General features: G+C 50.5%; 2 protein-coding genes across 2 annotated transcripts in view; one reads left to right on the forward strand and one right to left on the reverse strand.

Moving 5' to 3' along the window:
- The window catches only part of LOC139230134 (guanine nucleotide-binding protein-like 1), a 43,065-nt gene that overhangs the window by 16,613 nt on the left and 308 nt on the right, over positions 1–26,144 (forward strand). Inside the window, 3 exon segments of the mRNA XM_070861976.1 lie at positions 21,364–21,538; positions 21,747–21,826; positions 21,828–21,891. Of these exon segments, the coding sequence (XP_070718077.1) occupies positions 21,364–21,538; positions 21,747–21,826; positions 21,828–21,891 (319 nt within the window).
- Positions 2,734–12,208, reverse strand: LOC139229776 (zinc-binding protein A33-like). The gene is made up of 6 exons (XM_070861361.1): positions 11,005–12,208; positions 10,821–10,916; positions 10,495–10,728; positions 5,563–5,585; positions 5,348–5,463; positions 2,734–3,716 (listed from the first exon to the last, which is right to left on the reverse strand). Exons 1-6 carry the CDS (start codon positions 11,572–11,574, stop codon positions 3,166–3,168), a joined length of 1,590 nt encoding a protein of 529 aa, XP_070717462.1. The 5' UTR covers positions 11,575–12,208; the 3' UTR covers positions 2,734–3,165.

The following is a 26,144-nucleotide window of genomic DNA, read 5'->3' on the forward strand; positions in this document are numbered from 1 at the left end:
AAATGTAACAAGATCAGGCGAGGATAAAAGTGCATCGGGACATAGGAACAGGAAGAGGACATACAGTCTCTCGAGCCTGTTCCATCATTCACTTTGACCATGGCTGATCTGTATCGTAACTCCATTTATCTGGTTTGGTTCCATATCCCTTCAGACCCTCACCTAACAAACATCTGTCAAAGTCAGTTATGAAATTTTCAATTAACAACCAGAATCAACAGCTTTTTGGGGAAGAGAGTTCCATATTTCCACTACCCTCTGTGTGAAGTGTGCTTCCTGACATCACCCCTGAACAGCCTGGCTCTAATTTTAATGTTATGTCCCTTGTTCTGGAATCCCCCACCAGAGGAAATAATTTCACTCTTATCGACTGTATCAAACACTTTAATCATCTTAAACATCTCAATGATATCAGCCCTTAATCTTCTATACTCAGCGGAATACAAGCCAAGTCGATGCAACCTGTTCCCATTATTTAACCCTTTTAGCCCAAGTATCATTCTGGTCAATCTGTGCTGCACCCTCTCCAAGGCCAACATATCCTTCCTGAGATGTGGGGCCCAGAACTGAGCGCAGTGCTCCAGATGTGGTCTGACCAGAGCCTTATACAACTGGACCATTACTTCACCTTTTAAGGCAAGTAACAGAAATAAATAAAGTACATTGCCCAAGAATTTCCGCTTTGAACGCAATCAGCAATCCGGGCCCAAATTGCGTCTGTTTTGAGAAGTTTTATTTCTCGAGTTCCCGCTCAAACTCATTTGCATATATTGGAACAAACCAGCGCAACAGACGGAAAGTCCAGGCCCCAAAATGGACAAAGGACGTAGAAAACTAAAGCAGCGAGAGCCCTGAGGCAAAGGGGAGAAAATGGCAGAGATGGGAAACAGGAAACATCCGGACAGAAAGGGTGAATTTAAAACACACTTTTAAACTAAAACACAAGTTGGTAAAGTACAGCGGACCAGAGAAGGGACAGAACAGGTGAAGAGGGAGGGCACAGCCTACCTCCCCCAGCACTGTGGTCTGACCAAGGATTCCCCCACCCCAAACACCAACCTGTCTCCCCCTTCCCTGGGCACCGACAGAACCCGCTCCCCGCCCCTCCCCGAATATCTCTGGAGATATCTGGTCCCTGATCGATTTATACAGCTCTCTGACGGGCATTTTCCGTACTTTGCCCGTGGATCCCAAATACCAGTTTTGCTCTATTTATTTCCCCACCCAAGATCAAGGCCCAATTATTGGGAGACAGTAAATGAAAGTGCAGTTAAATGAAAGGTGTTGCACACAGTGATGAGTTGTGTGCCCAGCGTCATTCTGTCCAAAGTAAACAAACAAAGTGAGTGCGCTGGGTTGTTAGTGAACCGTTAACCTTTTTCTCTCCACTTTCCATATTTGTATCTCAGCACTTTGTGAGCAGGAAGGAGTTGCCTATAGGCAGGAAGAACAAGAAATGTACCACAAATAACAGCATTCCTCACCACCTCACACACTTCACCTTTTTTGTATTGGTTCACACCTTGAGCACAACATATTCCCAAGTGTACAGAGTCTGAGTGAGTATACAGAGAAAAACATAGAAGTTACAACATGGACACAGGCCATTTGACCAAACCGTCCATGTCAGCATTTACCCTCCACCAAAACCAGTAATTCTATTCACATTTAACCATCCTGTTCCCATATCGCACTCGGTAACGATCGGAGGGTCGAGGGATCGAGGGGGAGGAGGGGTGTCGGTAACGATCGGAGGGTCGAGGGATCGAGGGGGAGGAGGGGTGTCGGTAACGATCGGAGGGTCGGGGGATCGAGGGGTGGGGTGTCGGTAACGATCGGAGGGATGGAGGATCGAGGGGGAGGAGGGGTGTCGGTAACGATCGGAGGGATGGAGGATCGAGGGGGAGGAGGGGTGTCGGTAACGATCGGAGGGATGGAGGATCGAGGGGGAGGAGGGGTGTCGGTAACGATCGGAGGGTCGGGGGATCGAGGGGGAGGAGGGGTGTCGGTAACAATCGGAGGGTCGGGGGATCGAGGGGGAGGAGGGGTGTCGGTAACGATCGGAGGGTCGGGGGATCGAGGGGGAGGAGGGGTGTCGGTAACGATCGGAGGGTCGGGGGATCGAGGGGCTGGAGTCAGGACCGATTTGGGCCAGAGGAGCAGATCGTGGGTCAGAGCAGCGGTTGGGACGATTGGATGGCTGGAGAAGCGAGGGCCGGGGGGGCGGGGGGGGGTACTGTGTGCTGTGTAGGGTCGGGAACGATCGGGGGGGGTTAGAGGGGCGGTGGGGGCGGGGCTGGAGTGAGGAACAATCGGAGGGCCAGTGTAGATGATCGGACGACGGAGGGGTGGGGGTGCAGTGAACGATCAGGGTGTGGAGCAGGGTCTTGGGAGCTGGAAGTGGGTGTGTGGGGCGGGGGGGGGGGGGGGCGGGGAGAGGTCTGGAATGACCAGGGAGCAGAGGAGAAGCAGGGGTCTGGAGCAGCAGATCGGGGGCAGGAGGAGCGGATTGGTGGCAGGAGGGAGTGTTGGGGGGGTAGGATTTGGAATATCCGGGAGGAGCAGGAGTGGGAGATGGGGGCACTGGGGGCGGGGTGGGTGGAGGAGGCAGACGACATCGGAGGACGGGAGGAACATGGGGAGGGGGATCGGAGGCCTCGGGGCTTGTCCGATCGTGGGGAGGGGGTGAGGCAGGGACACTGGATCCAGGAGGTAAGTGTAAAGGTGCTTATCTCCTGGATCCAGCAGTACTCACCTTCCATTAGCTGGCGGCTTTCACCAGGCCTGAAAAACCCAACCAGCTGCAGTTACATTTAAAATGGAGGTTAAATCTGAGGCACGCCAGCCTCATTATAATATTTAAATGTTGACCCGCCTCCTGGGAGCGGATTGGCTGCCCGGCCCCGCCCCGCCTCCGTTAATACCGGAAGTGGGCGGGTTGGAGGCGGGTTCTGGTCAGGATTCAGATTTTAACACTTTAACTTCCCACCCGACCACAACCCACCCGTTTTTGGGTTAAAATTCCCCCCATTGTCACTCGGTTGTACCCGCCCTGACCTCAGGTGACATTGGGACCATCCGCACCACCTGTGACTGAGACCGATGACCATCAGTTTGCAGCTGGCAGGAGGCAGGTAGGTGGTGTGAAATTATGGGATGGACAGGTTAGTGACCTTTGACCCAGCAGATTGTCAGCGGGGCGGAGTTTTTCCCGCCGTCACTCAGTCCCGGACAGAAGAAGGGAAAGAGTGTCTCAGTGAAAGTGTGGGTGAAGGTGTGGAGATGGGACATGTTGTCTGCATTGTAAAATGTCACCTGTCCCCCCTCATAGTCCAGGAACACCCCGATCTTCCGGGGATCCCCACTCGGGGTGAGGGGGGTCGGTGAGGGGGAGGTGAGGGCAACATAGCCAATTCCGGGAGCCAGCCGCACAATCCAGTATCCGGCCTCAGGTCGCAGGCTGATTCTCCCTTTCCTGTTGACAGACTCTCGGGCCACTCCCACACCCCACCGTGTCTTGTTCCCCACCTCCACTTCCCAGTCGTGTCTCCCTGATGTGAATCCCTCCGATCCCAGGACACAGACCCAGTGATCAAACCTCTCCGGGGTGTCAGGGAGCTCCTGCCATTTGTCTCCGAGTCTCACACTGGTCCGGTCCTCAGATACGATGAGCTGGGGATGGGCTGTGTTCGGATCCAGAGTCAGAGAGGCTGGAGCTGGGGGAAAGTTACAATAACACAGTGAGCGGTTTAGTTTGTTGCTGTGATTTATTCAAACACTTTCCCTTTTTAAAGTGGCCATTCGGGGTATTCCCGGGAACTGCGGTGTGTTTAAAGGGCTCCAGGTTCTGTTATTGGAATCTGCTCTGACCCGGGGGTTTACACTCCTGGGGTCACTCTGACCTCTGCTGACCACTGCGATCTGACCAGGAACTCTGCGGCCCCCGGTCCCCTACTGTTCTCAGCGGCTGCAGAGTGACCCAGGGACCTTCAGAAACACACAGGGAATCGGCACCAGAGGCTACGGCGGGGCTTCCGAACGGAAGAGGGGGAAAGGTACAGGCACCGGAAGGGAAGAGAGAAGGGAAGGGGAAAAGGAGAAAAGAAGCAAAAGTGGGGGAACTGCTGCAGAGGGGAAGAGAGAACCCAGAGGAGGAGGGAAATTATATTAAAAAAACAGCATCATTATATCCATAAATCACAATAGTCTCCAACACACAATCCGGCAAAACTAAACTGATGGACATAAAAGGACAGGTGGAAGCGGCATTTCTGCAGGAGACCCTCCTCATCGCCCTCAGAACACACCACGTTTATGAGTGAGTGGGTGGGACAAATGCTGGCCGCCTTCTCCTCAGCCAAGAGCAGAGGACAGTCACACTAATCACCAGCAACCTCCCCATTACTCTGGAGATACACATTCCTGGAGAAGGAGGCCGCTCCATCCTAATGAAATTTGATGAACAGGAGAAGCCAAAGTGATGCTTCAGTTCAGTGTCCCGAATGAGGAGTCCCCACATCAGCATTCCTCACACTCGCCCCACCTATGGACAGCACAGGAACCAGGAGTGGAGACCCAAACTGTGCTCTTCACTCCAAATAGGACAAGCTCCCAGCGGACACAGGACACGAGGACCAGCAGCCGGAGCAATCCGAGATCAGTGTGGTGTCCTGGGCCTAGAGGATGTACGGTGGGCCCACACCCCAAAGAGAAGGAATTCACCTTCTACTTGAACCCACACAAGACACACTCCAGGATCGGCTACTCCTCCCTGAAGCATCCCGTCTATCCCGCCTAACCTGTTGTGATAGGAGGTAAACAGGACTTGCACCAATTATCCTCCATTCAGTCCTCGAAGCCTCAAACCTTCCCTCCTACATGACTCAGAGTTCCTGCCTACCTCTGGGCAAAGCTCATCTCCTCACATATACCCTCAGGTGGAAAATGCAGGATTGAACTATTGCACACGGTCACTCTGTGTCCTAATCTCAGACGGTGAGCTCTAACTTGGAAAATCCACACCAACTGACACCCACCCTACCAAGATTAACATCCCATAATCCCGGAGCTTTCTCCCCTCCGACTGAACCTCCCACACCCTGTACTGGAGACACAGAACCAGATACTCTGAAATTCATCACAATCATGTCAATACATAAGAAAAGTAAGGTTATCCCCACATGGTCACCATACACACTCCTTAATGCTGCCTATAAAATATTGGCCAAGGTCCTGACCTCCAGACTAGACACGGACATCAGTGATCATTTAATCTGGGGTCTGGGAGCCTGTTTAGGCTCCTCTCATCTGGGTTTATAAATCAGGGAAAGGAATATAAGAGTTTTACCGGGGTTAATGGTGTCTATCATTTCTCTCCACGCTGTGTACTGTAAAGGGCCGTTGAACTTTCCGATCGACAGCTTGTCATCTGCTAATGATAGTTTATAATAATCCTCACCAGTCCTGTAAATATTAAACAGCTGATGTTATAAATTGACCATAAATACTTTGCTGAGTTATTTTACTAAATTGTGCAGAGTTTCAGTAAACAGTTTGTCCTACCTCCTCTTCTGACACGTTTCCTCCTGAAATCAATAAAACACAAATCTGAGTTGACGGAGACTGACCGTCTATACCCGGACAGCAGAAATTACACCCACATTGTTACAAGATGCTGATAATTCCCAATTCTCACTGCCGAGACCACAGAGATAGAAGGACAATATATTTGAAAACTGGACAGCAGAAATTTCACCAAAAACTATGAAAATCATCTGATCAAAAGAGGATTCAGTTGGGAAATGTGATTTGTGTTGTCAGGTTGTGGAGGTCGGGAGGTGAGTCACTGAGTCGGGAGTCCGTGAGTTCGGCGAGAGGTCTATAAAGGCCGCCAGGTCGGGAGGTGCGTCGCTGAGTCGGGAGTCCGTGAGTTCGGCGAGAGGCCTATAAAGGCGGAGCTTGTGCAGCTACAGGGAGAAGGCAACAAAGAAGTGGAAAGAAATAGAAAGGGGACGTCACAGCCAAGGGGGTAAGTGATTGGCTGGTGATTGGTAAGTAGTTTTTCTTTTTTCTCTTCGATATCAGTGAGTAACTTTTCACACTGTTGTTGCCAATTTAAGTGTATCTCAGGGTTAAGTCATGGCAGGAGAGCTCGGACACGTGTTATGCTCCTCCTGTACTATGTGGGAAATCAGGGACGCCTCTGGTGTCCCTGACGACTACGTGTGCAGGAAGTGTATCCACCTCCAGCTCCTGACGAACCGCATTGTGGAACTGGAGCTGCGGGTGGATTCACTCTGGAGCATGCATGATGCTGAGAATGACGTGAATAGCACGTTTAGTGAGTTGGTCTTACCGCAGGTAAAGGGTACACAGCCAGATAGGGAATGGAAGACAAGCAGGAAGAGCAGTGCAAGGAAGGTAGTGCAGGGGTCCCCTGTGGTCATCCCCCTGCAAAACAGATACACCGCTTTGAGTACTGTTGAGGGGCATGACTCATTACGGGGGAGCAGCAGCAGCCAAGTTCATGGCACCGTGGCTGGCTCTGCTGCACAGGAGGGCAGGAAAAAGAGTGGGTGAGCGATAGTGATAGGGGATTCAATTGTCAGGGGAAGAGATAGGCGTTTCTGCAGCCGCAACCGAGACTCCAGGATAGTCTGTTGCCTCCCTGGTGCAAGGGTCAAGGATGTCTCGGAGCGGGTGCAGGACATTCTCAAAAAGGCAGGGTGAACAGCCAGTTGTCGTGGTGCATATAGGTACCAATGACATAGGTAAAAAATGGGATGAGGTCCAACGAGGTGAATTTAGGGAGCTAGGAGCTAAATTAAAAAGTAGGATCTCAAAAGTAGTAATCTCAGGATTGCTACCAGTGCCACGTGCTAGTCAGATTAGGAATCGCAGGATAGCTCAGATGAATACGTGTCTTGAGGAGTGGTACAGAAGTGGGGGATTCAAATTCCTGGAACATTGGAACCGGTTCTGGGGGAGGTGGGACCAGTACAAACCGGACGGTCTGTACCTGGGCCCAGGACCGGAACCAATATCCTAGGGGGAGTGTTTGCTCGTGCTGTTCAGGAGGAGTTCAACTAATATGGCAGGGAGATGGGAACCTATGCAGGGAGACAGAGGGAAATAACAAGGAGGCAGAAGCAAAATATAGAAAGGAGAATAGTAAAAGTGGAGGGCAGAGAAACCCAAGGCAAAAAACAAAAAGGGCCACATTACAGCAAAATTCTAAAGGGGCAAAGTGTGTTAAAAAAACAAGCCTGAAGGCTCTGTGCCTCAATGCGAGGCGTATTCAGAATAAGGTGGATGAATTAACTGCGCAGATAGCAATTAACGGATACGATGTGATTGGCATCACGGAGACATGGCTCCAGGGGGACCAAGGCTGGGAACTCAACATCCAAGGGTATTCAGCATTTAGGAAGGATAGACAGAAAGAATTGCTGGTTAAAGATGAAATCAATGCAATTGTAAGGAAGGACATTAGCCTGGATGATGTGGAATCGGTATGGGTGGAACTGCGGAATTCCAAAGGGCAGAAAACGCTAGTGGGTGTTGTGTATAGACCACCAAATAGTAGTAGTGAGGTTGGGGACAGCATCAAACAAGAAATAAGGGATGTGTGCAATAAAGGTACAGCAGTTATCATGGGCAACTTTAATCTACATATTGATTGGGCTAACCAAACTGGTAGCAATGCGGTGGAGGAGGATTTCCTGGAGTGTATTGGGAATGGTTTTCTAGACCAATATGTCAAGGAACCAACCAGGGAGCTGGCCATCCTAGACTGGGTATTGTGTAATGAGAAGGGACTAATAAGCAATCTTGTTGTGTGAGGCCCCTTGGGGAAAAGTGACCATAATATGGTAGAATTCCTTATTAAGATGGAGAGTGACAAAGTTAATTTGGAAACTAGGGTCCTGAACTTAAGGAAAGGTAACTTCGACGGTATGAGGCGTGAATTGGCAAGAATAGACTGGCAAACGATACTCAAAGGGTTAACGGTGGATAAGCAATGGCAAACATTTAAAGATCATATGGATGAACTTCAGCAAATGTACATCCCTGTCTGGAGTAAAAATAAAACTGGGAAGGTGGCTCAACCATGGCTAACAAAGGAAATTAAGGATAGTGCTAAAGCCAAGGAAGAGGCATATAAATTGGCAAGAAAAAGCAACAAACCTGAGGACTGGGAGAAATTTATAATTCAACAGAGGAGGACTAAGGGTTTAATTAAGAGGGGGAAAATAGAGTAGGAGAGGAAGCTTGCAGGGAATATAAAAACTGACTGCAAAAGCTTCTATAAATATGTGAAAAGAAAAAGATTAGTAAAGACAAATGTAGGTTCCTTGCAGTCGGATTCAGGTGAAATTATAATGGGGAATAAAGAAATGGCAGACCAATTGAACCAATACTTCGGTTCTGTCTTCACGAAGGAAGATACAAATAACCTTCCGAAGGTACCAGGGGACAGTGGGTCTAGTGAGAAGGAGGAACTGAAGGATATCCTGATTAGGTGGGAAATTGTGTTAGGGAAATTGATGGGATTGAAGGCCGACAAATCCCCAGGGCCTGATAGTCTGCATCCCAGAGTGCTCAAGGAAGTGGCCCAAGAAATAGTGGATGCATTGGTGATCATTTTCCAACAGTCTATCGACTCTGGATCAGTTCCCATGGACTGGAGGGTAGTTAATGTAACACCACTTTTTAAAAAAGGAGGGAGAGAGAAAACGGGTAATTATAGACTGGTTAGCTTTACATCAGTAGTAGGGAAAATGTTGGAATCGATCATAAAGGACGAAATAGCAGCGCATTTGGAAAGCGGTGACAGGATCGGACCAAGTCAGCATGGATTTATGAAGGGGAAATCATGCTTGACGAATCTTCTGCAATTTTTTGAGTATGTAACTAGCAGAGTGGACAAGGGAGAACCAGTGGATGTGGTGTATTTGGACTTTCAGAAGGCTTTTGACACGGTCCCGCACAAGAGATTGTTGTGCAAAATCAAAGTACATGCTATTAGGGGTAATATACTGACGTGGATAGGAACTGGGGGGTTGGCAGACAGGAAGTAAAGAGTCGGGATAAATGGGTCCTTTTCAGAATGGCAGGCAGTGACTCGTGGAGTGCCGCAGGGCTCAGTGCTGGGAACCCAGCTCTTTACAATATACATTAATGATTTGGATGAAGGAATAGAGTGCGATATCTCCAAGTTTGCAGATGACACTAAGCTGGGTGGCGGTGTGAGCTGTGAGGAGGACGCTAAGAGGCAGCAGGGTGACTTGGACAGGTTAGGTGAGTGAGCAAATGCATGGCAGATGCAGTATAATGTGGATAAATGTGAGGTTATCCATTTTGGGGGAAAAAACACGAAGGCAGAATATTATCTGAATGGCGGCAGATTAGGAAAAGGGGAGGTGCAACGAGACCTGGGTGTCATGGTTCATCAGTCACTGAAAGTGGGCACGCAGGTACAGCAGGTGGGAGAGAAGGCAAATGGTATGTTGGCCTTCATAGCTAGGGGATTTGAGTATAGGAACATGGAGGTCTTACTGCAGTTGTACAGGGCCTTAATGACGCCTCACCTGGAATATTGTGTTCAGTTTTGGTCTCCTAGTCTGAGGAAGGACGTTCTTGCTATTGAAGGAGTGCAGTGAAGGTTCACCAGACTGATTCCAGGGATGGCTGGGCGGTCATTTGAGGAGAGACTGGATCAACTGGGCCTTTATTCACTGGAGTTTAGAAGGATGAGAGGGGCTCTCATAGAAACATATAAGATTCTGACGGGACTGGACAGGTTAGATGCGGGAAGAATGTTTCCGATGTTGGGGAAGTCCAGAACCAGGGGACATAGTCTTAGGATAAGGGGTAGGCCATTTAGGACTGAGATGAGGAGAAACTTCTTCACTCAGAGAGTTGTTAACCTGTGGAATTCCCTGCCACAGAGAGTTGTTGATGCCAGTTCACTGGATATATTCAAGAGGGAGTTAGATATGGCTCTTACGGTTAAGGGGATCAAGGGGTATGGAGAGAAAGCAGGAACGGGGTACTGAGGGAATGATCAGCCATGATCTTATTGAATGGCGGTGCAGGTTCGAAGGGCCGAATGGCCTACTCCTGCACCTATTTTTCTATGTTTCTAACTGAACACCAGTCTCACTCAGAGACACAGTGACTCTCACACCCACCGTACCAGACACACCCACACACTCACACAATGTAACTGGGCCAGGAATGTAATGTGAGCTCCACGAGAATATTAACCTCTTGGGGAATACAGAAATAATTACAGGCCAAGCATAAGATCACGGCAACTCGTTCCCGGATCCTGCAGACAGTGTGGGAGCTGGTTAGTTCAGTCACAATAGCAGATCCATCTCGGAATCGACAAAACAATCGGTTTAAATCAGTTTAGAATTTTTCAGCAAATGCTGCATTTATTCCGACATTGTCGGTTATTGTGCAAGTAACCCGCAATATAATCCTCACCTTCAGAAATGTCAGCCCGTCTTGTTGCTCCATCTGTTTCTGCAACTTTGAAAGCTGCTCCTCAATAGAATTTAAATTCTCTTGAATTTCTCGAAGGTTTTTCTCCATTGTATCTACAATCCTCTCCTCTTCTCCCCTGAGATCTCTGATTAAATGCTGCTCTCTCTCAGTGAGAATCTGGTGCATTTTAGTGAACTCGGATGTGATGTGGGTCTGCAGACTGCTCGACTGTTCCTACCAAATGAAAGGTGAAAAATAATCATGTACCGCGATAGAGGGAACAAAACTCACCGAGATCCCAGAAAATCAGCACAGGGAGACCTTACCCTAACTTCGGAAATCTGCCGTTTCTGTTTCCGTTCCGTTTCTAGAACCGCCGATTTCTTCTCTGTGAGAGAATCTAAAGAGGATTTCAGCTGATCCTGGGATTGGGAGAAAATCACAGAATGAAAGGGCCGGACTATGAAAATGTGATAAAATAATCAGGTGATAAAATCTGTTCCATTTTACCTTGTAGATTTCAACAGCTTCTTTAATCGGCATGAAGTTGTGAGATTTGTGTTCCCGCGAAACTATACAAGTGTAACAGATCAGTTTCTTGTCAATTTCACAAAACAGCTTCAGTTCTTCCTGATGTTCCTCACAGTGAGGTTTATTTTCCTTCTCTCTCGGATTCAGGGTTAATTTTCGAGCTTTCTCCGACAGACTGGCCAAGACCCGACTGGTCCTGAGGTTTATTTCCGGAAACTCCTCTCCACATTCCGGGCAGGAGTTTGTCTCCTTCTTTTCCCAACACCGTGTGATACAGGAGCGGCAGAAGTTGTGTCCACAGTCCAGTGAAACCGGATCAGTGAAGAATTCAAGACAAATGGGACAAGTTACCTCCTCAGTCCAACTCTCGGGCTGCTGCTTGGAAACCATGTTAACACTCAGCACTTCCTGATTCAACCCACTTTCAGTTTCAATGTTGCTGAGCTCCAGCTGGATCCTGTCACTAGGTGGCGCTGCTGGACAATATTTCTCAACCAAGGATTTTTGTAGGTTTCCTGAAAAAGATTTTGTTGCAGGAAAACCACACATTTGCTTTCTGTGCAGTGAAGGGCCGTATTAAACAAACCGATTTACTCTGTGCATCAGTTTAATGTTGTATGGAACCAGGAAACACGCTCTAAAGGTGTAGAAATAATTGCTCTAATCTCAAATGTTTTGCAGGTGATGTGAATATGTCAGAAACTGATAATTATCCTGGATTTGTTAAACTATTTAATTGCACCATCCTCCATACATTGATGTGCTTTTTATTACAGTTTATTGATTTAATGTGAGGTTTTGGGGGATGTGCCGTTATGTTGCTCCACATGTTGGCCCAGATTTGAAGTTTGGAGCCACCTCTGGTCATATTTCAGGCCCGGGCAATCTGAAAGTGAGAGGTGGGCGGACTGGGCGGAGTCTTGCTGAATTCCCGGGGAGTGGGGTACATCGGGTGGGGGGAAGAAGGCAGCCTCCTAACTGCTGGAAACACATTCTTGTGCTCAATTCTCACTGCAGCTGGTGGTGTCCGGGCACGGCCGTGCTACAGGAGCGCTTGTACAGACCTGGAACTATCGAATCCCTAAAGCCCCTCTCTTTATCCGTGCAGATGTTGGTCTGAGCAGCCACCGTTATCCGTGCAGATGTTGGTGTGTGCTTCCTACAGCTGGTGACTGCCCCCATTAAACCCCGAATGTCTGTATCCCCCTCTCTCCAATTGTGCAGGTCCCGGTGTGTGTCCCTTACAACCGGATCCACCACAATTATCTGCCAAGTGCATTGTGGAACAACCCACTCTGCATGGACCGAGCGAGACCCAGTGTGAGCGGATGTTTGGGGCGGTTTTCTCCTTCGTTCTTAGCCGCAGGGCCATGGGTCTGTTCAGCTCAGGGGAGTCTCTCAATCTGATTTGAAATGCACAACAGTCCCAGAACAAACTCTCTCCCCCTCCCCACACCAGCTTCCCCCCCACCCCTCCCCCCTAACACCGGCTCATTCACCCGCTCCCCAACACAAGATCTCTCTCCCGGCCTCCCCACTCCCCCAACTCCAGCTCACCCCCCGTCAACTCCAGCTCCCCTCCCAACAAACACAGACCAATATATCCTTGCTGAGGTACGGTGCACAACTATTTTAAAAGCAACTTTCAATCAAGTGCCCTCCTTTTTTTTTTGAGGGCACTAAAAATCATAAATTAACAATTAAAGATTAAAGGGAACCTTTGTTGAATCAAATCAAATTAAAATTCTGTTCCCTGTTGAAATGCTGCACTCCAGTCCCTCCGGCGCCCACCTCTTGCAGAAGGCCGTGAGCGTACCGGTGGACACCGCGTGCTCCATCTCCAGGGCCAGCCTGGCTCGAATGTAACCACGGAAGAGAGGCCGGCAGTCGGGCTGAGCGACCCCCTCGACTGCCAGCTGCCTGGACCGGTTAATGACCACCTTGGCCAGGCCCAGGAGGTACGGTGCACAAGACTGAACGCAGCACTCCAGGTGGGGTCTGATCAAGGCTCTGTACTGAAGCACAACTTCTAACCTTTGTATTCCAGCACCCTGAGATAAAGGACTACATTCCACTGATCTTTGTGATTGCTTTTTGTTGCTGTCTACTCGCTTTAAATGATGTGTACTTGGCCTCCCCAATCTCTTGCTCCTCTACAGTCCCGAGTTTCTCACCATTTAGATACCCCTCGATTTAACTTTCTTGGGCCCAAAGTGGATAACCTCACACTTACCCACATTGAATTCCAGTTGCTGTTGTTTTCCACAGCTCAGTGGGAAGGACCATTGAGAAAGCAACCACTGACACCAGGCTGCACACTGACCCTCACCCCGAACATTCAACAATATTTTTAACACAATAACAGTGAACATTTAACAAAAAACTATTTTTAACAAGATCTACCAATATACAGCCCATGGACAGGGTGCCCCCTCCCGAGTAACGGGACCAATACGTCGTGCAGCAGGGGACCTCAGGGCCTGCTGCTGTGGTGTGGAGGGAGGGGGGGGGGGGGGTCGGGAGGCGGGGGGGTGATGTTGGCAGAAGCTCCTCAGTGGCTGGAGAAGATGTTTCGGGAGAAACGTCAGAAGGAAGTTCTTCGTCCTGACTCGCATCTGTGCTGGTGGTTGTTGGGACGGCACCTTGGGGTGCAGTGCCATCTCCCGACACCATCACATACCACAAGGCATGGACGGTGTCAGTCGTTCGGCCCATTGCCACCACTATCCGCTCCATGCTCTCCGTTATTCGTGCAGACATTGTGGCAATGTTTCCAGTCAACCCACCAATCGCCTGGAGGAGCTCTCGACCGATGTTGATGCTCGCCCATGACAGTGCGACCATGTCCCCGTTAGGATCTGCCCGTCGCAGCGCGTGCCTACCTCGCCGACGCAACCTCCGTGGGGTCAGCGTGGGCACTGTACACCTTGGAGTGGCCTGCTGCAAGCCGCTTGGCCCCACTACTTCATCCGTCGATGAAGACATGGCCGCAGCTACAACAGATGACAATTGGTCATCTTCCTCCTCCTCCTCAGTAGTCTCCTCTGCACCCGCGGTGATGACCCGTGGTGATGACCCGCGGTGATGACCTGTGGTGATGACCTGTGGTGATGACCCGCGGTGATGACCTGTGGTGATGACCCGCGGTGATGACCTGTGGTGATGACCCGCGGTGATGACCCGTGGTGATGACCCGCGGTGATGACCTGTGGTGATGACCCGCGGTGATGACCCGCGGTGATGTCCCGTGGTGATGTCCCGCGGTGATGACTCGCGGTGATGACCCGCGGTGATGACCCATGGTGATGACCCGCGGTGATGACCCGTGGTGATGACCCGCGGTGATGACCGGTGAAGACAATGATGACCCACGGTGATGACCCGCGGTGATGACCCGCGGTAATGACCCGTGGTGATGACCCATGGTGATGACCCGTGGTGATGACCACCTGCAATGGCACATCATTCATGGAGGGGCCTCCCTTTGCACCTCGGGAGTCTGGGGACCGACAAAACATAATTGAGGTTATTAGAACAGAAGGGTAGACATGAGAATGCTTGCTCTGTGCTGACATATGTAGGTGGAGCAACACTACTGCAATAAATGTGAACGAGAGACGTTACATATGATTACATCATAGGGTTGTACATCTATGGAATTCTCTGCCCCTGTGGAGGCTGGGTCATTGAATATATTTAAGGTGGAGATAGACACATTTTTCAGCGATAAGGGAGTAAAGGGTTATGGGGAGCGGGCAGGGAAATGGAGCTGAGTCCATGATCAGATCAGCCATGATCTTATTGAATGGTGGAGCAGGCTCGAGGGGCCAAATGGCCGACTCCTGCTCCTATTTCTTCTGTTCTTATGTTGTGAACCTGAGAGTAGTACAGAAGCTGCATGCAGAACATGCCATCATTCATATATTATAATGAAATGCCGTTACAGGACTTTGAATTACCACTGGTTTACCGCTGCTTTACACATTACTCACGTGGTACAACAGGATCTGCACCACCACGGGTGGCAGAGCGACTGTGGCTGCCCACTCGTGCTGCAGCACGTTCCTCCAAGTCCGTCAGGGTGTTTATTTCTGCAGGGCCTCCTCCGGTGCGCCTCTGCTCCAATTGATTTTTTGAAATCTTCCTCTGCAAACGTGACAAGAGCATGGCATAAACTAACTGACTAGGTCCTATTACAGAAAGACAAAAGATTCTAACATTATATGCTAATACGGTTTGTATTCACAATGGATGCATGGTTATAACATCTACGTTTAGAGAAAATATTTAATAACATCGTGTTTAGTAACTAATGCTTGACACCAAACACCTCGCGTACCATCTCCAGGAAGGGCCCATCCACGGGCCGTGCCATTCGGCACCCAAGGGGAGGTAGGTGGTTTATTTCACTCGATGGAGGTCCCCCGGGGGGTGGGGGGGAAATCAGGACCGCTGGTGAGCTCGGCAATGATAGGAGTGTAATGGGAGGGGGCACCGTGTCCATGGGCTGTGCTCGGAGACCTCCGTGTGGCCGGAGCTAATGTCCCAAAGTGTCCCAGGGCAGACAGTGAGCCAGGACAGCTCTCCCCCAGTCCAGGCTGGGTCACTGTGTAAGTGACAGCAGCCGGAGAGACTGACACAGTCTGGGTAAAGGTGACCAGACCCCTCAGTGCTCAGTCGTGGCCCATCCACCAACGTAACACAAAAGGAGACGGTGCCAAAATTAGACTGAAAGGGCGCACGTTCTGACCCCAGTCCAAATCTTAGCAGGGAATCTACACAAGAAAACCCAGCTTCATTACAATCCGGCAGATTTATATATTCAGTGGATCATTACAATTTAAAATCTATTTAATACTTACTCTTGTGGATACAACCGGGCTGTTCCACCTCTTGTGGCACTGGTGCAATTCCCACCTATCGTGGGACACCGAGGACACCACATCGACCATCTTGCCCCATATCTTCTCATACGTCCGGGGTGGAGGTGTCCCACACCCACCCCGGGTTAATTGGCCCCACCACGTCTCCACTTCATTCACCAAAGCATCGTTTGCCTCATCAGAGAAGGGTTTAGCCCTCCTTCTCCCTGCAACTTCCTGCACTCTCTCCCCAGTCTTCGTGCCACATCTCCATCTCAATTTTTGCTATTTTTCTCACGATAACTCTCTTTAACTTTACACATCACAAATCCTTCAACCTCCTTCCTTCACACAAGCTCCTCTCCACCACAGACACTCTCTCTCCCTCCCTTTGTCTTCTGAGCATGTGCAGATGACCCCTGACCCCCCGAATCTTCTTTGCAAAAAAAATCGCTTGCTCAGAACAGCTGTTGCTATGGACACCAGCCTTACACGACTGAATACATCGCTAAGACCCATTCCACATCGCTAAGGCTATCGCCCAAAATAAAAAGCCAAAAGTAGCGGTCAAAAAAATGGGCGAAATTCCAGCGATCCTGAAAAATAAAAAATCACTCAGGCCGGAAACATTGTCCATTTTTTGGGCGATAAAGATCTTAGTGGAAAGTCTAGCCCACAGAAAGATAGAAATTTACAACACAGAAGGAGGCCATTTCGGCCCATCGTGTCCCTGCCGGCCGACAAAGAGTCACATGGCCCTCGGTCAGCAGCCCTGAAGGTTAAATATAAACCGATGAACAATGAACAACGGCGGAAAGGTAAAGAGCACCCAGCCCAACCAGTCCGCCCCACACAACTGTGACACCCCTTACACTGAAACATTCTACACTCCACCCCAACTGGAGCAGTGCGATCTCCTGGGAGAGGCAAAAAACAGATAAAAACCCAACCCAACTGGGGAAAAAAATCTGAGAAAATTCCTCTCTGACCCATCCAGGCGATCGAAACTAGTCCAGGAGATCACCTTGGCCGTATTCGATTCCCTGAAGTACTTACCATCGTATCTGTACCAGCCAACAAGAGGTTAACCAGTCCAATCCCACTTTCCAGTTCTAGGTCTGTAACCCTGCAGGTTACAGCACTTCAAGTGCTCATCCAAGCACTTTTTAAATGGAATCCAGCCGATTTTCCCCAGCCGGCCCCTCCCCCCATCCACTTGGAGTGCGGAGGTCACTTGGAGTGCAGAGGTCACTTGGAGTGCAGAGGTCCAGGGTCAGATTAAGGGCCTGATGGGCCTGGGGCAAACTGATCCAAATGGGCCGATAGTTATGTTTGTTCATGTTCATTACATTACGTTTATGATCCTGATTCTGAGTATGGAAACATGGGCCAGTATATTCAACAATAAAAGCAGATATTCTGTATCAAGTAGGTATATATTCTGGTTCTGGTAACATTGCAATACTAGATTCCTGTACATATATGTAAATTTCTCTCAATAAAACAGGCGAGTACATATTGTGTTGTGTATATGAGTCCATCAGTGTATATAGGGCCTTCTGTATACAGGTATAAACAAGTGAATCTAACCTGTATAAACAAGTATATACCCTGCAGATACTTTACAAGATAACATTGCGAGACTTCCTGTCCGTGAATGTTCTTTGTTGGGCCTGGGGCTGCAGCCCCATCCGCCCCGTGGTTAATGCGCCCCTGCGGGGGTCACTTGGATGTCCCGAGTGCAGTGCTGGCTGAGTTCAGTAACTCTGGGCTCAGCTTCAGTTGAAGTTGGGACTGACTAGTGTATGTGACAACCCTCTGAAGCGGTCACTGCGCCCCTGGACTTGGGAACTCTCTCCCTAAACCACTTGCTACCTGTGTGTGTCCGGGGCCACTGGGAAAGAGCAGTAATGAGGCCTTTCCAATTCCGGCACATCCCGAGAATGATTCAAAAATAGAAAGATTGATTCCCTTCAAAAAACTCCTGTTAAAGACCACTGCTGTCTTCTCGTGTCTCGCCCCCGGAGCGTTGCGACTCCTGCTCGGTGCTCTCCCTCCCCCTTTGGGCCCAATCCAAGGTGAGAGAGAGGTGCTGTATAAAAACCTGACGGCTGTTTCCCAGCTCCTGTTCCTGCTGCGTTCTGCCTCTCCCGGATTCTGCTGTTCTCTGGGTGGCTCTCGCAGTGACACCTGCTGACAGGAACCCGCACTACATCAGCACCACCAACACAAGCCCTCGCCAGCCTCACAGAACCACAGCACAGAAGGAGGCCATTCCCACCATCGTGTCCGTGCCGGCCGACCAACAGCTACCCAGCCTAACCCCACCTTCCAGCTCGAGGTCCGTAGCCCTGCAGGTTACGGCACTTTAAGAGCACATCCAAGTAGCTTTTAAATGTGGTGAGGGTTTCTGCCTCTACCACCCTTTCAGGCAGTGAGTTCCAGACCCTCACCACCCTCTGGGTGAAGAAATGGTTCCTCATCTCCCCTCTAATCCTTCTACCAACTACATTCAATCTATGTCCCCTGGTTATTGACCCCTCTACTGAGGGAAATAGGTCTTTCCCATCCACTCTATCTCGGGCCCCTCAGAATTTTATACAATTAAATCTCCCCTCGGCTCCTCTGTTCCGAGGAAAGTAACCCCAGCCTCTCCAATCTTTCCTCATAGTTAAAGTTTTCCAGTCCAATTAGTCCCACTCCCCCACTGCTCCTTCCCCCCAGCCCCGCAATTTTTGTCCTTTTCACGTATTTATCCAATCCCCTTTGAAAGTTGAATCTGCTTCATCCAACCTTTCAGCCGGTGCATTCCAGATTTAAACATAGAATAAAAATAAACTCTCCCCATCTCCCCTCTGGATGTTTTGCCCATTGCCTTAAATCGGTGACCTCTGGTTACTGACCCTCCTGCCACAGGAAACAGTGTCTCCCTATTTACTCGATCAAACCCTCGATTAAAATAGAGGCTGGGAACATGAGAACAGGAGGGGGCCATTCAGCCCCTCAAGCCTGTTCCACCATTCAGTTAAATTATGGCTCATCTGTATCTTAGCTCCATTTACCCGCCTTGGTTCCATATCCCTGTTTGCCGAACAAAAATATATCAATCCCAGTTTAGAAACTTGCAATTGAGCCCCAGCATCAACAGTTTTTTGGGGGAGAGAGTTCCAGATTCCCACTGCCCTTTGTGTGAAGAAGTGCTTCCTGACATCACCCCTGAATAAACCTCGCTCTCATTTGCAGGTGATGCCCCTTGTTCTGGACTCCCCGCCCACTCGGGGAAATAGTTTATCTCTATCTGCACTATCAAATCTTTTAATGATCTTAAACTCCTCCGTTAGATCCCCCCTCAATCTTCTATACTCGAGGGAATACAAGCCTAGTCTGTGCAACCTGCCCTCGTAATTTAACCCTTTGAGCTCCCGGTAACATTCTGGTGAATCCGGGCGGCACCCCCTCCAAGGCCAATATATCCTTCCTGAGGCACGGAGCACAGAACTGAACGCAGTTACTCCAGGTGGGGTCTGACCAGAGCTTTATATAACTGCAGCAGAACTTCCAGCCCTTGGGATTCCAGCCCTCGTTCCTTCCTTCCTTCTCGAAGCGGCTAACTGCTTTTCTGTCTCTTGCTCGTGGACCTGAGCAGTTGGAAGGAGAAGATGGAGCGTGACGCGGCAAACACTCACCACGAGGACCTGACCGACGAGGAGGACGAAGGTGATGCTGTCCTGGTGGAGCATCAGACGGATTCTGCCGTGGAGATGTGCGCACCGGTGGACCAACTGTACAAGGATGGCATCCTCACCGTGGGTTGTGTGGGTGAGTTGGCACAACCGGAGCATTGGGCTTTTAACGTGGTCGATGCAGTGGGTGGTAACCGCTGGAAACCAGCAGCTCCCTCCCTTGTCTTTAAGGAGCCCGTGTTTTCCTTGCCGAGAAAACAGGGCCATCCATGCAGTGCACTTGGCTACCACCAGATGGCAGTGCTGCAGAAACCCCATCGCTCAACTTGTTTAAAGTTTAAAATAATGTTAAACTGTTCCTGCTTCCTGGCACGTCTCCATCCTCGTCCCTCCTCTTTTCTCCACACACAGGCATGTTTCTAACGGGGGTCACTAGGTGGCAGTCAGGAGCAGCAAGCCGGGCTCGTTCCTTTCGGTCTCCCACCCAGGGGCACTGAGGCTAAATGTCGCTCCCCTACTGACACTCTGCCTGAGGCTAACTAACTCAGCACAGACCGGGGATTGAAGCTGGGTCATCGTGGTGTGTGTGTGTGTGTGTGTGTGTGTGTGTACCACCTCAGGCTGGGCACTGACTTACTGAGCCATTGCGGTAAAAGAAAAGAAAGACTGGCATTTATATAACGCCTTTCACAACCTCAAGACGTCCCAGAGTGCATCAAAGCCAAAGAAAGTACTTTTAGAGTGTAGTCACTGTTGTAATGTGGGATACACGGCACAGCAAGCTCCCACAGACAGCACTGTGATAGTGACCAGATAATCTGTTTTTGTGATGTTGATTGAGGGATAAATATTGGCCTGGTCACTGGGGATAACTCCCCTGCTCTTCTACGAAGTAGTGACATGGGATCTTTTACACCCACTGGAGAGAGCAGACGGGGCCTCGGTTTAACGTCTCATCCAAAAGACACCACCTCCGACAGTGCAGCACTCCCTCAGCACTGCATGGAAGTGTCAGCCTAGATTTTGTGCTCAAGTCTCTGCAGTGAGACTTGAACCCACGACCTTTAGTTATGTTAAACCTGTATCGAACCTTGGTTGGACCACACTTAGAGTACTGTGCACTGGTTGCCATATTATACAAAGGATATAGAGGCACTGGACAGGGTGCAGAGAAGATTGACAAGGATGATACCAGAAATGCGAGGGTATACATATCAGGAAAGGATGAACAGGCTGGGTCTCTTTTCTGATGAAAAAAAGTAGGCTGAGGGGTGACCTAATAGAGGTCTTTACAATTATGAAAGTTTTTGATAGAGTGGATCCAGAGAATGTTTCACTTGTGGGGTAGAACATAACTAGGGGCCATCGATATAAGATAGGCACCAAGAAATCCAATCGGGAATTCCGCAGAAAATTCTTTACCCAGAGAGTGGTGAGAATGTGGAACTCACTACCACAGGGAGTGGTTGAAGTGAATAGTATCGATACATTTAAGGGGAGTCTGGAACAACATATGAGGGAGAAGGGAATAGAGGGTTATGCTGATAGAGTTAGATGAGGAAAGACGGAGGAGGCTCGAGTGGAGCATAAACACCGGCATGGACTGGTTGGGCCGAATGGCCTGTTTCTGTGCCGTCTATCCGATATAATCCTATGACCTTCGGACTCTGAGACCAGAGTGTGACCCACTGAGCCACGGCTGACCACTAAATGGGCAGACCATTCACCTCCCACCTCACTGAGTCACTTGTCCCGTTTCTGAAGATTGCCGTTTTGCCTCCCTCTCGCTCTAGATTCTGGCCGGGATTTACCCCATCGCACAGATCCAGGAGCCTTACACCTCCGTCGGTTACCTGGCCGCGAGGATCCCCGTGCAGAAGCTGCTGAAGCTCAAGCACCCTGATGTGGAGGAGGACAGGCCCGGGGAGCAGGCCGAGACCAGGTTCACGACCTGGGACATCTGTGAAGGTAACTGGACGGTGAGATCAGCAGTCGGGGAATTGTGGGCTGGGACAAAGGGGAGAAGAGGCTGTTTACTGGTTATTGTTAAATAGTCTGTGAGCTGAAAAGCTTTTTTGGGCCTTGCGTCTTGTATTAATATCAAGCTCCAGGCTGGACCTGGGCTGAGAATTGATGCCTTTCTGATGTACACCGTCTGTCCTTTGTCACCTTACAGCCTGGGTGGAGAAGAGGGGCTACAAGACGACTAAAGCTGCCCGGAATGAGGTGTACCGGATGGCCAACAGCATCCTTCCATTGACTGACTGTGGACGGGGGCCTGTGTCTGTACATGCGACCCCCAGGCTACACCGTACAGAAAGGTGAGGGCTCGGTCCCCTTGTGTACCGAGTGTCAGCGGGAGCGGCTGTGGGGAGTCGAGCCAGAGTTTGAGCCTGGGACCTGAATCTCCACTACAGAGCGCTGGAATCACTGGCACCTCGAAAACGGCAAACCTCTCGTCACACAGATGGTGAGATCTTGGTGGGCAGCTTTCTTCGGGGCCAGCGGTGAGCGAGAGCCTTTGCTTCACCGCTGGCCGCAAATTCCAGGCCCTTGTTTTTACACAACTCTTAAAGAGCGCGTCTCACTTACCTCGTTATCAACAACATCTTGTATTTATATAGCGCCTTTAACGCAGTGAAAGGTCCCAAGGTGCTTCACAGGAGTATTATGAGGCAAATATTAGACACCAAGCCACAAAGTAGAAATGAGGGCAGGTGACCAAAAGCTGGGTCAAAGAGTTCGGTTTTAAGAAGCGTCTTGAAGCAGGAAAGAGAGGCTGAGAGGTTTATGGAGGGAGTTCCAGAGCTTGGGGCCCAGGCAACAGAAGGCACGGCCCCCGATGGTCGAGCGATTATAATTAGGGATGCTCAGGAGGGCAGAATTAGAGGAGTGCAGACATCTCGAGGGGTTGTGGGGCTGGAGGAGATTACAGAGATCGGGAGGGGCGAGGCCATGGAGGGATTTGATAACAAGGATGAGAATTTTGAAATCGAGGCGTTGCTTAACCGGGAGCCGATGTAGGTCAGCGAGCACAGGGGTGATGGGTGAGCGGGACCAAGCTGAAGGGTTCTGCTGTCTTTCCTCGTACCTCGTGGCACGAGGGGATGGGCCTGGTTGGCTCTTTCTCTGCACTGTGTCCAGTGCTTCCCTTGGGTCTCGGTGATCAGAAACAGACACAGCCCTCCAGAGGCAGTGTAACCCGGGGTGGGGGACACTGCACAGTGTGCGTGTGCACCCTCTGACTTGTTTATGGTTTGGGCTGCATTGTTTAACGTGCGGCTTGCTTTACTGATGAGCTGCTCGGCAGTGGTTGGACCCGATCCGAGCGTTTAACATATTGATGTAAGTGTTGACCCTTGAACCTGCTGTGCCTGTTTCATAGTCATGGTATCTTGCAGCACAGGAGGATGATCGGCCCATCGTGACAGTGCTGTCTCTTTGAAAGAGCTCTCCAATTAGTCCCACTCCCTGCTCTTTCCCCATAGCCCTGAAAAATCTTTCCTCTTCAAGTATTTATCCAACTCCCTTCAGAAAGTTGCTAATTATAAAGGGTTTTGACAGAGTCATTGGGAGAAACTGTTTCCACTGGCAGGAGAGTCAGTAACCCTCCCAGAGGTCACAGAGTGCAAAGTTCACCATCATCATAGGCAGCCCCTCGGAATCGAGGAAGACTTGCTTCCACTCCTGAAGTGAGTTCTTTGGTGGCTCAACAGTCCAATACGAGAGCCACAGACTCTGTCACAGGTGGGACAGATAGTTGTTGAGGGAGGGGGTGGGTGGGACTGGTTTGCCGCACGCTCTTTCCGCTGCCTGTGCTTGATTTCTGCATGCTCTCGGTGTTGCAACTCGAGGTGCTCAGCGCCCTCCCGGAAGCACTTTCTTCACTTAGGGCGGTGTTTAGACAGGGACTCCCAGGTGTCAGTGGGGATGTTGTACTTTATCAGCGAGGCTTTGAGGCTGTCCTTGTAACGTTTCCTCTGCCCACCTTTGGCTCATTTGCCGTGAAGGAGCTCCGCAAAGAGCACTTGCTATGGGAGTCTCGTGTCTGGCATGTGAACAATATGGCCTGCCCAGCGGAGCTGATCAAGTGTGGTCAGTGCTTCAATGCTGGGGATGTTGGCCTGATCGAGGACGCTAATGTTGGTGTGTCTGTCCTCCCAGGGGATTTGTAGGATCTTGCGGAGACATCGTTGATGGTATTTCTCCAGCGACTTGAAGTGTCTACTGTACATGGTCCATGTCTCTGAGCCATACAGGAGGGTGGGTATTACACCAGCCCTGTAGACCATGAGCTTGGTGGCAGTTTTGAGGGCCTGGTCTTCAAACACTCTTTTCCTCAGGCAGTCGAAGGCTGCACTGGCGCACTGGAGGCAGTGTTGGATCTTGTCGTCAATGTCTGCTCTTGTTGATAAGAGGCTCCCGAGGTATGGGAAATGGTCCACATTGTCCAGGGCCGTGCCGTGGATCTTGATGACTGGGGGGCTGTGCTGTGTGGTGAGGACAGGCTGGTGGAGGACCTTTGTCTTACGGATGTTTAGCGTAAGGCCCAATCTTTCATACACCTCAGTAAATACGTCGACTATGTCCTGGAGTTCAGCCTCTGTATGTGCGCAGACGCAGGCGTCGTCCGCATACTGTAGCTCGACGACAGAGGTTGGGGTGGTCTTGGACCTGGCCTGGCGAAGGTTGAACAGGTTCTGTAGTTTAGTTCCACTTCAGCGGGGAGCTTGTTGACTGTGAGGTGGAGCATGGCAGCGAGGAAGATTGAGAAGAGAGTTGGGGCGATGACACAGCCCTGTTTGACCCCGGTCCGGACATGGATTGGGTCTGTAATGGATCCGTTGGTAAGGATCACGGCCTGAATGTTGTCGTGGAGCAGGTGGAGGATGTTGACGAACTTTTGGGGGCATCCGAAACGGAGGACACTCCATAGACCCTCGCGATTGACAATGTCAAAGGCCTTTGAAAGGTCGAAGAAGGCCATGTATAAGGGCTGGCACTTTTCCCTGCATTGTTCCTGCAGCTGTCGCGCTGCAAACATCATGTCTCTGTGCCCCGTAGGGGACGAAATCCGCACTGTGACTCCGGGAGGAGCTCCTCGGCCACAGGGAGAAGACGGTTGAGGAGGATTCTCGCGACGACTTTCCCCGTGGCTGATAACAGGGAGGTTCCTCTGTAGTTGCCGCAGTCGGACTTGTCCCCTTTTTTAAAGATGGTCACGGTCACTGCATCTCTGAGATCTCCCAGCATGCTCTCCTCCCTCCAGATGAGAGAGATGAGATCATGGATTGCGCCAACAGTGCCTCTGCGCCATATTTCAGTGCCTCAGCAGGGATTCCATCCGCTCCCGTAGCCTTGTTGTTTTTAAGCTGTCTTCCGGCTTTTTCTACCTCGTGCAGTGTTGGGGTCTCACTGAGGTGGTGGGTAGCATGCTGCGGGATGGAGTCGAGAACACTCGGGTCAAAGGCAGAGTCTCGATTGAGGAGATCTTCGAAGTGCTCCTTCCAGCGGGCCCTGACTGCCTCGGTGTCCTTGATGAGTGTTTCGCTGTTCTTGGCCAGCAGTGGGGTGGGGCCTTGGGTGTTTGGACCGTAGGTGGCCTTGACTGCGATGAAGAATCCTCGCACACCATGGCTGTCGGCCAGCTGCTGTATCTCCTGTGCTTTCTCCATCCACCACCTGTTCTTTAGGTCTCGGGTTTTTTGTTGGATCTCAGCCTTGAGCCGTCTGTAATGCTGCTTTGCTGCTCCTGAGTTGGGTTGTTGTTTAAGGCTCAGAAATGCCCTGCGCTTGCGATCTATTAGCACTTGGATCTCCTGATCATTCTCATCAAACCAGTCCTGGTGTTTCCTGGTTGAGTGACCAAGCGTCTTTTGCAGGCACTGGTTATGGAGGCCTGGAGGACAGACCAAGCGCTGTGGGCATTCTGCGTCTCGGGGTCATCAAGGCACGCCAGATTGGCTGTGAGGCGCTGACTGTATAGGGCTCTCTTAGCTGGGTCTTTCAGTGCCCCGTCAGTCACTTTTTTGCGGCACTGTTTCTGCTGTCCCCTCCGCTTTGGGGCTATGTTGATGTCAATGATGGATCGGATTAGGCGATGGTCCGTCCAGCAGTTGTCAGCTCCTGTCATGGTGCGGGTGATGCACACATCCTTGCGATCCCTGGCTCGGACGATGACATAGTCGAGCAGGCGCCAGTGTTTGGAGCGAGGGTGTTCCCATGATGCCTTGTATTTGTCCCTCTGGCGCACAAGGTGTTGGTGATGACAAGTTCATGTTCTCGACATTTTATCAGGAGTAGGGTACCGCTGGAGGTGGCTTTCCCTACCCCCTCTCTGCCAATCACGACTTCCCAAAGGGCTGTGTCCTTGCCGACCCTGGGATTGAAGTCACCGAGGAGAATCAGTTTGTCATCCGCGGGGACGCAGAACAGGGATTTTTCGAGGCTGGAGTAAAAACCCTCTTTAGCCTTATCCGTTGCATTGAGTGTTGGGGCGTAAGCACTGATGACTGAGGAACACTGATTCCGGGATAGGGTGAGTCGGAGAGTCATGAGGTGTTCATTAACCCCG

This window comes from Pristiophorus japonicus, chromosome 19 (genome assembly GCF_044704955.1).
Source record: "Pristiophorus japonicus isolate sPriJap1 chromosome 19, sPriJap1.hap1, whole genome shotgun sequence".
Taxonomy (NCBI): Eukaryota; Metazoa; Chordata; class Chondrichthyes; family Pristiophoridae; genus Pristiophorus; species Pristiophorus japonicus.